The sequence below is a fragment of the Gymnoscopelus microlampas genome (genome assembly GCF_963454915.1).
Source record: "Gymnoscopelus microlampas genome assembly, chromosome: 11".
Classification (NCBI taxonomy): domain Eukaryota; kingdom Metazoa; phylum Chordata; class Actinopteri; order Myctophiformes; family Myctophidae; genus Gymnoscopelus; species Gymnoscopelus microlampas.
This window is the reverse complement of record NC_139948.1, coordinates 52,272,712-52,288,347: the sequence shown is the minus strand read 5'-3', so window position 1 is coordinate 52,288,347 and position 15,636 is coordinate 52,272,712. Positions and strand designations below refer to the sequence as shown.

The following is a 15,636-nucleotide window of genomic DNA, read 5'->3' as shown; positions in this document are numbered from 1 at the left end:
CAGATGTGTGTAACAGATGTGTGTAACAGATGTGTGTGTGTGTGTGTGTGTGTGTGTGTGTGTGTGTGTGTGTGTGTGTGTGTGTGTGTGTGTGTGTGTGTGTGTGTGTGTGTGTGTAACAGATGTGTGTAACAGATGTGTGTGTGTGTGTGTGTGTGTGTGTGTGTGTGTGTGTGTGTGTGTGTGTGTGTGTGTGTGTGTGTGTGTGTGTGTGTGTGTGTGTGTAACAGATGTGTGTAACAGATGTGTGTAACAGATGTGTGTGTGTGTGTGTGTGTGTGTGTGTGTTGTGTGTGTGTGTGTAACAGATGTGTGTAACAGATGTGTGTAACAGATGTGTGTGTGTGTGTGTGTGTGTGTGTGTGTTGTGTGTGTGTGTGTAACAGATGTGTGTAACAGATGTGTGCGTCTGTAGCAGGTCAGTATCATTCAGCCTAGCGGTAGCTGAGGGTTGTAACTATTTGGTTTGTTTTTTTGCTCACGTTTGGCTTCCTGGCCTCGTTAAACGTTTAAAGCAACAACAAAGAGACAATATCACAATGTTACAAATGTGGCAAAAAGTATCAACTAAATACATTCAATTAGATACAAACAAGCACGTTTTAAAGTTGAATTGGCCCGTGTTGTTTATCATCAGAATGCACACTTATGTATTCATATCATCGGGCATTAGGCAATGATATGTGCAAAACATTACTATATTATAATATTATAATCTGTCCTTTTCCTATCCTCTCTAATCCAATCAGGAAGGAAAACGTGTGGAGGAGCAAACTGTAAAAGTCCTAAAATGGAGCCTTGGGGAACACCTATGGCTTGGCCAATACATACCTTCAATATTATCTTACTTTTTTTTTTGTAACTTTTTTTTTTTTACCTTTATGTCTATTTCTTTTGAAATATTTCTGGAGATATTATTGACACGAATGGGAAATGACAATGTACAGATAAAACAAAGAAATGACCAGATCGCACACACAGAAAATAAAACGTGCTAAACCGTCTCCTGGACACGACTGGGTGAGGATGAGGTCAGGTTATTGTGGCTAGAAGTTCTGTTAGTAGCAGAACAGTGTTAACCAGGGTGGAGTTAGTTTTTTTAGACCCGTTTCAAACTGTCGTTGTTGGGCCCCCTCTCACCCACACTCCACTAAATGTTTTTTTATAAATGATTCATTTATTTATTTGAATGAAATACTACATATTTTGGTGTATTTCCCCTCCTCCTGTCTTGAGTTGAGGCCTATATACGACAACGTCAGTGATGTAAGCGACATGCCATTGGCTGCGAACTAAAAGCACTTCATACATACTGAAGCCTCTCTGGTTTGTTACGTCACACAGAGTTCCAGAGATAAACAAACACAACAACACGGCTTCGTTGTGCTGTTTGTCAAACAGTACATTTTGTTGGAGCTAGAAGCCGTGTCTTAACCACCGGAGTCCCTCAGGGGTCTATACTAGTGTATTTTCCGTCTTCGTGTTACTGTGGGGAAAGCCGGAAAATAGCCGATCGACAAGCTCACAACGCGTCGCAGCGCGACGCGTTGTGAGCTTGTCGATCTGCTATTTTCCAGCAAAAAAAGCTTGGCTCCCGGGGATCGGCGCAGCTCACTAACGGCGCAAAAACAGTACGATAATAGTAATAATAAATAAATAGTCAAATACAAAACCCAATGGCGCTAAGGACACAAATGTGTGGATTCTAACCAGTCAATGAAACATTTTCTTTTTTTCCACAACACTAGCTGTAGGAACATCTTAACGTCTTTAGCGATGGTTGTAATATTGTCAGTTTTCTCTCTCTGTGTCTGTGGGGGGGGGGGGGGGGGGGGCTGATTTATACCTAAGTCGTACGACGGATTCCCACTTTCACAAAAATGATCTACAAGCTCATATCATGTGCTGCAACACCACGCATTGTGAGCTTGTTCGAGTTCGAGTGTTTCACGGAGTGCTGGGGGTCATGTAGGGCCATGGGGGGGTCCTTGAGGGGGGTACTAGGGGGTCCCCAGCAAGATGTGTTAATAAAGCGTCACAATAATGTTAACCCCTTTAATCCATATTTTATACTTTGGCTATTCAAAAATAGCAGATCTACAAGCTCATAGCGCGGCACCGAGTGCCGCGCTATGAGCTTGTAGATCTGCTATTTTCAAAAAATCTTGAAATGTGTGCAAATCTTTAAGTCATTTTTTTTTTAAAGGCAAACATTTTAAACACAAATCTTTGCTTCTGGGGGTCCCTGGAACAACATATTTTCAGTTGGGGGTCCGCGGCCACATACATATCAATTTGGGGGTCCCTGGCACGCATACGTTTGAGAACCACTGGTACATAGTGGGCATATGGGGGGGGGGGGGACGTATTGGCTTGTAGCAGCACCAGTGTCGTGCAGACTGCCCAGGATGAGACCTCGTCTTGGTCAGCTTTCTCCATCCTCCCAAAAAAACTGTAGGAGCAGAATTGTCACATCCGCTCCCTGACAGCAAAAGTCATAATCTGTCATTTGATACAAAAACAAACAAACAAACAACAACAACACAAATGTCCTCTCCCTAGCTTGAGGAAGTGGACAACATTGCACTGTAAAAAAAAAAACTCTCTCTCTCTCTCTCTTCATTACATTCTCTGCCCCGAGAGATGAACCCCCGCTGTGCCACCGCGACGACGAGAGCCCGCCGTGACACGAGAAGGGAACCTTTTTTTTACGATGGAGCGGGATATGAAACGGGATGCATAACACGGTTTGGTTCGGGGGGGAAACGGGAACGATGACAGCTGTTGTGTGATTTTGTCCTTTTACCAAAAAAAAAACAGGAAAAAACAAACTGAGAACAGCAGCAGATTGAGGTGTGGTGTCCCTCCCAACCTGATGGTGGCGATACTGGCCTTGCATGGCTAAAGGAGGCCCGAGACGTTGTACACTGTGTGTGTAGACTTTGGAGTGTGGAGTGGAACACCTAAACGCTTAAAACGACACACGTTTCAGCATAACGCTGTCAAAAACTAAACAAAAAAAAACGCTCCGTTCCATAAAGTTCTCTCTCTCTCTCTCTCCGTTTTGTCTCTGTCTCTCTTTGTCTCTCTAGCTCCGCCTCATGGGGAGGAGCCAGAGGGAGCAGATGGAGGTGTTTGTGTGTGTCACTGGTTCTGGTTCTGGTTCTGGGGTTCAGACCAACCCGGAGTCTTTGGCCATCCTGTAAAAGATTCCTCTCTGAGACACCAGGTTAGAGGGAGTGTCGAACTCTGCCATCTCCCCTTTGTCCAGCACCAGCACCCTGACAGGGAGAGAACAGAGAACAGGAGTCACTATCAAACACAGTGTGCTTTTCTAACCCTGGTTTTAACCCATTAACTCTTTCACTGCCAAGGACGACTTTTTCCAAAAGGCTCAGAATGCCAAAGACGACTTTTAGGACTTTTTTTTTGTTTTCATTGGTTTCCCCACCAGATGGCGATGTTCTCTTCTCTAACACACGAGTGACCATTTCATCCTCAAGTCACACAATAACCAGGAGATCACCTCTGTGTTTAGCACCCATCAGGGGATCCATCACACTGGATATAAATATTCTGTGACTACTTGAAAAGGTAAGGAAAACCAAAAATCCCTGATTCATTTATATATTTAAACTGGCAGTGAAAGAGTTAAGACCGGGAACACATCTGTGTGTCATTTTAAGATTTCTTTGGCTTTTCAAAAATAGCAGATATACAAGCTCATAGCGTGGCACCGAGTGCGAATGGGTGGACTTCCAGGCCTGTGAGAATAACTACAGAGAGCTCTTTAACACCAAGCAGCAGCAGTGCAAGACTAAGGACTTTGTTTCCTCTGGTGATCCAGCCATGGACATTAGGGTAAGCCATGAAGGATAAGGATAATTCCTTTTAACAGGTCGTTCATGAAAGTCCTTGCGGTCTTGTTTCCAATGAGAACCTGTGAGCAATTAGGGGTTAAGAGTCTTGCTCAGGGACAAATTTCATTTCATCGACACATATGCTGTCCTGGCCTGGAATCGAACCTGGGGCGACCTAGGCGGGCTCACTAATCACTCAGCTATGGTGTGTGTGTGTGTACCTGGTATAGTCCATGATAGTGTTCAGTCTGTGAGCGATGGTGAGGACAGTACAGTGTGTGTGTGTGTGTGTGTGTGTGTGTGTGTGTGTGTGTGTGTGTGTGTGTGTGTGTGTGTGTGTGTGTGTGTGTGTGTGTCTCTACCTGGTATAGTCCATGATAGTGTTCAGTCTGTGAGCGATGGTGAGGACAGTACAGTCCTCAAACTGCGTGCGGATGGTGGACTGGATCAGGTTGTCTGTCTCCATGTCCACGGCGGCCGTGGCTTCGTCCAGGACCAGGATCTTGGTCTTCCTCAGCAGGGCTCTGGCCAGACACACCAGCTGCCTCTGACCCAGACTGGAGAGAGAGAGAGAGAGAGAGAGAGGGAGAGAGAGTCAGAGATCAAAATCAACACTGGTTGACTGTATGCATGTAATATAGGGCTGTGTGGACAGCAGTGTTGATTTTGACAGCAAATTTTGATTTAGTTTTAGTCATATTTTAGTAATCTGAAATGTTTAAGTTTTTGTCTAGTTTTAGTCGACTAAATCTACAGTTGATTTAGTCGACTAAAATGTATTTTGGCGGTGCCATGATGGCGTCGTAATGGCTGATCTTACACTTGGTTGCGTGCTGAAAATAGCAGATCTACAAGCTCACAACGCGTCGCAGCATGACGCGTTGTGAGCTTGTAGATCTGCTATTTTCAGAGCGCAACCAAGCATTAAATGACTTGTCTTTTAGTTCTACTGGATCTCTTCTCCACTAGCCCCTCACTAACATTTTAGTCTAGTTGTTATTTGTTGACGAAAATGTCAATATATTTAGTCTTTTATTTTCTTTTTTCTTTTGTTTTCGTCAGTGAAAAAAGGTAGTCCACGAACATGTTTCGTCATAGTTTTAGTCGACGAAATCAACACAGACTGACATACTGTACTGTACCTGAGGTTCTCTCCTCCTTCAGAACATTCGTGGTTCAGCTTGTCGGGCAGACCCGAGACAAAGGTCTTGAGGTGAGCCAGCTCCAGAGCTCCCCACACCTCCTCGTCAGAGTAGCCGTCGAACGGGTCCAAGTTCATCCTCAGAGAGCCAGAAAACAACACTGGGTCCTACGGGGAGGGAGGACAACGTCACACCGTGCGTGTGTGTGTGTGTGTGTGTGTGTGTGTGTGTGTGTGTGTGTGTGTGTGTGTGTGTGTGTGTGTGTGTGTGTGTGTGCGCGTGTGAGAAATTATCAAGGATGCCACAGAGTTATAGAGGAGATCATTCTGGCGGGTTCTGTACTCCTTTATAGAGTTGAAAGACACAATGAACAATACGAATATTTTAATGACATCGATAGTCATGTTGACATTAATCCAGGGGTCTTCAACAGGGGGTCCGGGACCCCTAGGGGGTCCTCAGAGCTACTATAGGGGGTCCGCCAAATCTTTGTGTGATAGGATTTAGTTTTTTTTACATTAACCATTAACCTCCTTTTCTGAGGGGAAAATCGGCTAAATCGGCTATTTTTGGCAAAGAGTCTATAGGTGTAGAGGGGAAAAAGAGCAGACTAAGTTTAAAAAAAAACTTTAATCTGAAACACAATTTTATACAATATAGAGTAGGGGGTCCCTGCTTCATCTCTCTCTCAGCTAGGGGGTCCTTGGCCTGAAAACGTTGAAGACCCCTGCATTAATCCATTAAGAATGCATCTGTGTCATTTTAGATATCTTTGGCTATTCAAAAAATAGCAGATCTACAAGCTCATAGTGCAAACAGATCGAGCGCAACTTTTCGTGAAACCTTTTGCAAATCTTTGAATATATATTCTACAAATGTCTTCTAAATCCTAACGTTTTTTGGAAAAAACGTATGTTACTATAATATCAGTGGTTCTCAACCCTTTTTCATGCCAAGGACCCCCCAGAATTATATGTATTTGGCCGCGGACCCCCATCTCAAAATATGTTGTTCCAGGGACCCCCCCAGAAGCAAAGATTATATGTATATTCAAACACAAAGTTTTACGATTTTTCCAAAATAGCAGATCTACAAGCTCAAGGTCAATATCAATCCCGGTGCACTGACCTGTGGTATGATGGTGATCCTGGAGCGCAGCTCGTGCAGGCCCAGCGTAGCGATGTCCACCCCGTCGATCAGGATGCATCCCTCAGACGCCTCGATGATGCGGAACAGTCCCAGTGTGAGGGAGGACTTCCCTGCTCCCGTACGGCCCACAATGCCCACCTGATGGACCACCACACAACAAAGACCATTTATGGAACAGGACCCTTCACTCATTCACTGACAATGACGTGGTTTTGACGTGTGTCGCTAGACGGCTCTCTCTCTTCACTAACATATGAGTCAGCGTTTGACTCTCAGTGGAGCAGGGAAGCAAGACATCACGTGATCGCAAAAAAAAACACAGGCACCGTCCACTTCCTTGTTATTCGATTTGGAGGAAAAAAACACCTTTTTTCTCACCTCCCTGGTTTTCCTCTGCATTTTTGGCGAGACATGCTCTATTCAACGGCCAATAACTAGCGAATGGAGGGTTGCGAAGAATTTTTTTTTTCTCGCTGGAAGCACAGAGAAATCTCTGTGTTTAGCAACGCTCTGGGATCGATCGTCCTGGAGATAAATATTCTGTAACTAGTTGAAAGTTAAGGTAAAACTAAAAATCACTGGCAGGGGCCGAATTATTTATTTATTTATTCCGGCAGTCAATGAGTTAAAAAGGTCAGGTAAGTGATATATTGTTTTAAAATAAGTGTTAAATAGCTCTATGTTCTGATAGTAATCATTGCTATAGAGTGTTTGTTCAGTAAAAGGAGTCCACCCCCCCCCCCCTTCCCCCGTCTCTCCTCCTCTTTAGAGCAGTGGTTCTCAAACTTTTCCATGTCAAGGACCCCCAGTATGACATGAATTAGGCTACGGACCCCCATTTAATGGCATTTCTATCACTTGGACCACAATTTATATTGTAAAATCTATGTCAATGTAACTCTGAGAGTGTACACATGGAACCAAATGGATCCATTTGGTGCCTAATCTATCATTTACCTGGGGACCCCCTGGAACTCCCTCAGGGACCCTTGGGGGTCCCCGGACCCCACTTTGAGAACCAATGCTTTAGTGAACAGAAAATACAATACCCCGTTAACAGCAGCAACAATGTGTGAGCTCTACTGTAACACATAAGTGATGATACCTTCTCCCCTCCCTGGATGGACACGGTGATGTTCCTGATGGCCAGCTCCTGGTCCTCTCTGTAGCGCAGGCCAAAGTCTCTGATCTCTATGAAGCCTGCTGTGGGCCAGCCTGGAGGCAGGGTGGAGGGGTCGTGACTCCACTCTGCCTGGTGGACGGAGAGGACACACACACACACACACACACACATTGAGAGAAGCTCACAGGTACTCCACCAGGGGGAGTTCCTGTGACCTCGCATCCCCCAGATTCAGAACACTCAAGGGTTTTGTATACAGCCACCAGCCAGTAGCCTGGTAAACCCTCCCTCCGGAAATATATATTTTTTGATTTCAGGAGTTAGTCTGGCCTGAAGGCTTGTCTGGGCGTTTCTAGTCCGTTCACCAAATGGACGAGCCTATCAGCGTCGTCGCTCATAGTTCTGTGATTGACAGCAAAAGTTGGCCAATCAGGTGGCGAGTTCGAGTGAGCCCGAATGGAGCCGAGTGCAGCCTGAGTGCAGCCGACAAAACACGAACGGCAGCCATTGTTTCTTCTGCGTTGTCTGTACTTCTTACTTTCGGTGTTAAAAGGCTCTCAAACTTCTTTTTTTGAGGCACAGAATTTACTTTTAAGATATCGTTTGGCAGCCACTATTGCAGAATGGGCGATCAGGCCAGACTAACTCCTGAAATCAAATGGAAATGAGATTTCCGGAGGGAGGGTTTACCAGGCTAACCAGCCAGTGGAATGCCCTGTTGATGTGAAGTATCTGGTTTCACACTAATTGGAATCAACAACACTAGTTATTAGGACCCATTAGGACCCCCCCCCCCCCCCCTCTCTCTCTCTCTCCATTGTAACAGTGTTAGTTTCATACCTCTTTCTCTGTGTCTCCATATTCCTTCACTCTCTCCACAGCTACGATGTTTGTTTCCACATCAGAAGACATCCTCACCAGCCATGACAGAGAGGCTGTCAGCTACACAGACACACACACACACACACACACACACACACACACACACACACACAGGCGATATAACAATTCACAAGTGATGCACAAGGGTGAAAAACAAACGATTAATCAAATACAAATGCAAAATCAATGGACATTTTCAATTAAATCGATTAGTCACCCCATGGAGACTTGAATTCATGGATATGTTTTCGTTTTTGTCTCATTCCTAAGACAATACTTTGATGACCAGTGGTCCGGTAGGCAGCGGTTCCGGTAGGAGACACAAAGGAGACTGTTTGTGTCTCCTACCGGAACCATTGCTGGTCATCAAATTATTAGCCTCGATCTACAGGCTTTTATTGTTTAGTTTTGCTAAAAAATAAAAGCCTGGACCAGCGCGTCGGTGTATCCGGTATGAGGAAGTGTTTCATTTCCCCAACCAACCAGAGTGCAGTGGGCGTCGCTCGTAATGTTGTGTTGACGGGGCGGGGGCTGACGGACAGATCGGTGAACCAATGGGATAAGGCGCATTCTCTCCGCGCTGATTTTAAACCCGCCCCTCTATGCACAAAAGCAGGAGGCTAGTGCAGCCAATCTTTTTTTTTGTTTTTTATAGTGTCCGACCGATATGGATTTTTGTGACCGATACCGATAAGTTTGCATATCGGTTATCACCGATAACCAATATGCAACCGATATTGTGAATTTTATTAACTGGGATGAAAACAGGCCTTTTCTGTTTTTGTTTTTCTTTACATTTACAAGTACTGTACTTAAGTAACATTTTAAGTAACATTTTGAGGTGTTTTTACTTTTATTTTGTGTTTCCACTTTTTTCCACTTTTACTTCTACTCCACTGCATCTCAGAGGCAAATATTATATTTTTACTCCACTACAATTATTTGCTTTGTAGATTAAGATTTAGAATATTATAAACAAAACACACATTAACCACTTCACCCCTATACACATTTCGGCCATTTGAAAATAGCAGATCTACAAGCTTGTAGATCTGCTATTTTCAAATGATTTTTATACTTTTGAAAACTTGTGAAACAGGACATTCTGCATAATGAGTAGTACTTTCTACTTTGAGTCCTGCAACGACGGGTACCCGCGTTTGACGGGTGAAAACGGGTGAAAAATATACTTTTATAAGTTCACGGGTACAGGGATGGGCGGTACTGAACTAAAACATTTTATTGTGAAAATCAGAGAGCACGGTCTCCGCCCAAACAACGTCACTTGTGTAACTTAACACAGCACAACGGCATGGAGCACGCTGGTCACTTATCTTAACTCACAAAAACACTTTGAACATCCTGTTAAACCTTCAAATTAAAACCATCTGACGACGTAAACAATGACACATGCGAAGTGCGTATGTGCGCGTTCGCGCGTGTGGCTAAAGCTCGCTCCTCCGTCTTCACTTGATTTCTGAACGAACCTGACCACTGAATGTAGCTCTGTTGTTGAAGGCTGCTATCTTTTTCAACACATTTCAACACACTTTTAAATTGAGTGACTGTCTGTAGGCTATTTACATTTTACTCTGCATGTAATCACGAGTAAACGGGCGGACAACAGGTCCATTATTTGACGGGCGGCTGGTTAGTATTTTGAAATAATCACGGGTGACTATTTCGTCGGTCGGTCTACGCTGTAGCCAATTAATTAATTAATTAACACTACAGCTGTGGTGGTGTTGTTTTTGTTTGAGGCGTAACAAACTAAGCCAAAATGACGATGCTAAATTAGAAGTGAGTAGCTTCAGCCTATCATTATTATTATAGGACAATCCACAATTATTTATACTGGCATGTTTTGGGCTGAAGCAGTCATCAGATTTAACTAATTTACCGTCGCATCTGGGAAAAGTATCCGCTGGTTGAAGCTGCTTTGGTCGGAGATGTTTTTGTTTGGTTTGATGTTGTGTAGAGTAGTAGAGTATGGTACTGAAATGTGAGCTCAGAGCACTCTGCTGGACAAAATATGTCATTACACCAGCAACATGCCTTTTGAGCAAACCTTTTTTTTTCATATCGGGGAGAAATTTCACCGATACCATATGATCCGATATAACCAAATAAGGCCATATCGGGTACCGATATATCGGTTGGACACTATAGTTTCTTTTGTTCTGTTTTCTGTGTTGTTTTGTTTTGTTGGTTCCTTTGTAAAGCATTTTGTAACCCAGTTTTGAGAGGTTCTATATAAATAAAGTTTTATTATTATTATTACTTATTACTACAAGAGTGTCACACGAATGCAGTACAAATTGCAGATTGACACGCTCACAACGCGTTGCCAGTGTGTTGATCTGCTATTTTCAGTGAAAGCTTTCCCTACAAAAAAGCTCCGGTCAACAGGACCAGAGGCAGGGGTCTTCAACAGGGGGTCCGGGACCCCTAGGGGGTCCTCAGAGTTACTACACGGGGGTTGCCAAATCCTTGTGTGATATGATTTTTTTTTACATTAACCACTCTATTATTCCTATTCTGGAGAGAACTTAAGCCCCAAAAAATAGCAGATCTACAAGCTCACAACGCCTCGCGCTGCGAGGCGTTGTGAGCTTGAAGATCCGCTATTTTCGGCAAAGAAGTTTGGTGTTGGTCTATGAACAGGGGTGCACATAACTTTTTAGGTCTGGTACGCAGAAGAGCACCTGGACATGTGACTTGGTGCGCATGGCGCCCGTCCCGTTTTGTCAACGGGGGGGGGGGGTTCAGCCCGGACAGTTTTGTCAACGGGGGGGGGGGGGCGAGAAATAAAGGACGCTCTGCTTCTGAATTCCGCCGATTTTCGCCGTTTTTTTTTTCACGCTGTTAGATAAAGCCCCCAAGGTTGGTGCCCTGTGCTGCTGCGCTGATTTTATCCGCCAGATTGGGACGTTCACGGCATATTTTGCACCATTACGGTGCGTTCATCATCGGTGAAGAGTGCCTCTAACAGCCGCTGCTGGCTGCGTGCACGCAGCGAGGCAATGCGAGGCGATGCGAGGCGACGCGAGTCATATCTCTACCCCTGTGCCTAATGGCTGTACATGGGGCCGACGGGTGCTTTAGAGTGATTGTGTGAGTGTGGCTTCAGGAAGTAAATTCCTAGCCTCGATCTCTAGGCTTTTATTTTTTAGTTTTGCTAAAAAATAAAAGTTTGGAAATTCCTGTCCCAGCTGTTGGTGCGCAAAAGCGCCTCGCGTCGCCTGATGTGGTGCGCATTTTTTATTTTGGGTGCGCATGCGCACCTGCGCACCAGTTATGTGCACCCCTGTCTATGAAATCTATGAAAATACAATTTTATACAGCATGTAGGGGGGGTCCCTGATTCATCTCTCTTTCAGCTAGGGGGTCCTTGGGCTGAAAAACGTCGAAGAGCCCTGATACGGTTTCAGTGGTTAAGAAAACAGCAACGTTGAACTCCTAGTGACTGAGGTGTTAGATTGTGTGCGTGTGTGTGTGAGTGTGAGTGTGAGTGTGTGTGTGAGTGTGTGAGTGTGAGTGTGAGTGTGAGTGTGTGTGTGTGTGTGTGAGTGTGAGTGTGAGTGTGAGTGTGTGTGTGAGAGTGTGTGTGTGTCTGTGTGTGTCTGTGTGTGCGTGCGTGCGTGCGTGCGTGCGTGCGTGCGTGCGTGCGTGCGTGCGTGCGTGCGTGCGTGCGTGCGTGCGTGTGAGTGTGTGTGTGTGTGTGTGTACCTGCAGAGCGTAGGAGATGGACAGGCCCATGATGCCAGGACTCAGGCTCTCTCTGGCCATCACAGCGAACAGAGCGGCAAACGACACGATGCAGTTCCCCACAAACTCCAGACGCACTGCCATCCACCTTTTCATTGAATAGTTTATTAGGCAAAAAACGTAAAACAGCAGCACAGTTACATTTAAATATACTTTGTTTAACAGGTCCGTTCATAAAAGTCCTTGCGGTCTTGTTTCCAATGAGGGCCTTGGTATTCAATTCATAGACATATATAGTGGCACCACAGTCTGAGTATCAATACAAAAAAAAACGAAAAAAGATAACACTATGCACAACAACAACAAAAAAGGGGAAAAAAAACATATATGTACAAGAACGGGGGGGGGGGGGGGGGGTCTTCTGTCTAACGGGAAAATGGCACTACCTCCTCTTTTGGCCTCCAGAAAGATTTTTTAGGGCTCTTTTAAATGAGCCCAGCAAACTGCATTTTTTGAGGGATGGGATTAGACTATTCCAATCCTTGATGGCAGTGCTGTAGAAGGAGAATTTGCCCATGTTGGTTTTATGGGTGGGTGGTACCAAATTGTTGTTTACGCTCCCTCTAGTTTCGTGACTGTGGGTGTCACTAACTTTTTGGAGGTATTTATACAGATTCGTGGGAATAGGGGGCATTTCGGGCAAATCTGCATTTACAATTTTGAAGACCAGTCCACCAGCACCAAAGCGCTACTCTGTGAAAACACGGTTTGAACCGTGTTTGGCAGCCAATGTGTTAACACCCGGGCATGGCTCACCTGTTGGCCACGATGCTGGGGTAGTAGGCTCTCTGGTTGTGGTCCACGCGGTGGTCGCTCTCGCGGATGAAGCGCTCCTGCTCCCCGAAGGCCCGGATGACGCTGGTGCCCAGCAGGGTCTCACTGAAGTGTGTGTAGACCGGAGAGCGGCTCACCGACTCCAGACGCTTCAGCTGGCGAGACGACGCCACGTAGAACCTCTGTAGAGAGAGAGAGAGAGAGAGAGAGAGAGAGAGAGAGAGAGAGAGAGAGAGAGAGAGAGAGTGGATTAAACACATTTAGACCAGTGCTCATAGCACGGCACCGAATGCCGTGCTAACAAATGTTTGCTTTAAAATATATATATTCAAAGATTTGCATCTTTAAAACAAATCTAAAAAAGAAAATCAGATCTACAAGCTCATATGGACTTCACAGAAGCCTAATTATTTATAAAACCCCAGACCACAGAAAAAACACTAAATGTTCAAAGTTCAATTTTTTTAGGTGTAACTGAGGCCAGAAAACCTAAAAAAAACATGAAACCTTTAACGGATTAAATACACAGATTAATACACAGATTAAATAGCAGATCTACAGGCACACAATGTGTCGCTATGCGACGCATTGTGTGCCTGTAGATCTGCTATTTTCAAAAGATTTTTATACATTTGAGAACTTGTGAAATGGGTCATTCTGCACAATGAGTACTTACTAGGGATGTCCGATTTTATCGGCCTCCCGATATTATCGGCCGATATTAGCATAAAAATTGATATCGGGAAAATATCGGTATCGGTTTTTTTGCTTTATAAATAAGTTACAGGAGTTTTTACTGTATATGGTGTGTGTGATATGAAATTTGAGCTTACCCTAATAACAATAATCCCCGCATATATCGGTATCGGTTGATATCGGTATCGGTAATTAAGAGTTGGACAATATCGGTATATCGGTTATCGGTAAAAAAGCCAATATCGGACAACCCTAGTACTTACTCAAGTACATTTTGAATTCCGGACTTTTACTCGTAACGGACTAAACGGAGTATTTCTACACTGCAGCATTGATACTTTTACTTAACCCATTAAGACCTGGAACAGTGTCATTTTTATATTTGAGCTAAAAAGCATTATTCTACACTTTGGGCTATTACTCCGGTCAACAGGACCAGAGGCAGGGGTCTTCAACAGGGGGTCCGGGACCCCTAGGGGGTCCTCAGAGTTACTACACGGGGGTTGCCAAATCCTTGTGTGATATGATTTTTTTTTACATTAACCACTCTATTATTCCTATTCTGGAGAGAACTTAAGCCCCAAAAAATAGCAGATCTACAAGCTCACAACGCCTCGCGCTGCGAGGCGTTGTGAGCTTGAAGATCCGCTATTTTCGGCAAAGAAGTTTGGTGTTGGTCTATGAACAGGGGTGCACATAACTTTTTAGGTCTGGTACGCAGAAGAGCACCTGGACATGTGACTTGGTGCGCATGGCGCCCGTCCCGTTTTGTCAACGGGGGGGGGGGGTTCAGCCCGGACAGTTTTGTCAACGGGGGGGGGGGGGCGAGAAATAAAGGACGCTCTGCTTCTGAATTCCGCCGATTTTCGCCGTTTTTTTTTTCACGCTGTTAGATAAAGCCCCCAAGGTTGGTGCCCTGTGCTGCTGCGCTGATTTTATCCGCCAGATTGGGACGTTCACGGCATATTTTGCACCATTACGGTGCGTTCATCATCTGCTATTTTTGAAAAATCGTGAAAGTGTGTGCAAATCATTGAATATATATATTTTTAAAGCGAAATTTTTTTAACTCAAATCTTTGCTTCTGGGGGGTCCCTGGAACAAAATATTTTGATGGGGGTCCGCGGCCAAATACATATTATTTTGGGGGTCCTTGACATGAAAAAGATTGAGCACCACTGATATAGAATACTGTTGAGATTTAGGAGACATGTAGAATCGGCTTCAGGTCTTAATGGGTTAAGTAAAAAACATTTGAGTACTTTTCCCCACCTGGACAAAGAGGTAGAGCAGGCCCAGCGGTGGGATGATGATGGCCACCAGGGGCGTGGCCACCAGGATCATGGCGCAGCCCCCCAGCACGTTGAACATGGAGCCCATGAACATCTTGATGATGCCGGGCAGCACCGAGTCGATGGTGTCCGTCTCCTTGGCGAAGCGGTTGACCAGGTTCCCGCTGGGCGTGCGCTCAAAGAAGGACATGGGCGAGCGCAGCACGTTGAACAGCATGGACTGGTGGAGGTACCGCGAGGCCAGGATGCCCCCGATGGACACCGAGATGGAGTAGCAGAACACCGCCACGCCTGTGGGGGGGGGGGGGGAGGAGGGGGTGGGGGGGTAGTTTTGATTGATTGAGCAATGTTATTAGTCAGACATGTAAACAGCACACTTGGTAGAGTAAGACATTAACCCATTCAATACGGGAATGCATCTGTGTCATTTTAAGATTTGACAAAATCTATCAGAAAAAAAATAGCAGATAAGGATAAGGATAATTCCTTTTAACAGGTCGTTCATGAAAGTCCTTGCGGTCTTGTTTCCAATGAGAACCTGTGAGCAATTAGGGGTTAAGAGTCTTGCTCAGGGACACATTTCATTTCATCGACACATATGCTGGCCTGGCCTGGAATCGAACCTGGGGCAACCAGGGTCTCTGGCTCCCTAGGCGGGCTCACTAACCACTCAGCTATGGCCGCCCCCTTATCTACAAGATCATATCTACAGATCTACAAGATCATAGCGCGGCACCGAGTGCCGCGCTATGATCTTGTAGATCTGCTATTTTTCTTTTTTAATTGTGAAAATTATATAGTGTACATATACATTTGTAAAATGTTTTTTTTCTAGGGACCCCCCCGGAAGCAAAGATTTGAGTTACAAATGTTCACTTAAAAATATATATATATTCAAAGATTTGCAAAACTGTTCATGATTTTTTTTTTAAATAGCAGATCTACAAGCT

The 15,636-nt window shown here is 44.8% G+C and overlaps 1 protein-coding gene across 2 annotated transcripts in view; it reads right to left on the bottom strand.

Moving 5' to 3' along the window:
• Positions 1-2,192: 2,192 nt before the first annotated feature.
• The window catches only part of LOC311056089 (multidrug resistance-associated protein 1-like), a 100,769-nt gene continuing 87,325 nt past the window's right edge, over positions 2,193-15,636 (bottom strand). For both annotated transcript variants that reach the window (XM_084072466.1, XM_084072467.1), the window contains 9 exons: positions 14,667-14,977; positions 12,681-12,880; positions 11,886-12,012; positions 8,115-8,216; positions 7,257-7,403; positions 6,131-6,289; positions 5,003-5,169; positions 4,223-4,417; positions 2,193-3,281 (listed from right to left, as the gene is read on the bottom strand). In XM_084072466.1, the coding sequence (XP_083928592.1) occupies positions 3,173-3,281; positions 4,223-4,417; positions 5,003-5,169; positions 6,131-6,289; positions 7,257-7,403; positions 8,115-8,216; positions 11,886-12,012; positions 12,681-12,880; positions 14,667-14,977 (1,517 nt within the window). In that variant the 3' untranslated portion in view covers positions 2,193-3,172. The remainder of the gene's footprint in view (positions 3,282-4,222; positions 4,418-5,002; positions 5,170-6,130; positions 6,290-7,256; positions 7,404-8,114; positions 8,217-11,885; positions 12,013-12,680; positions 12,881-14,666; positions 14,978-15,636) is intronic.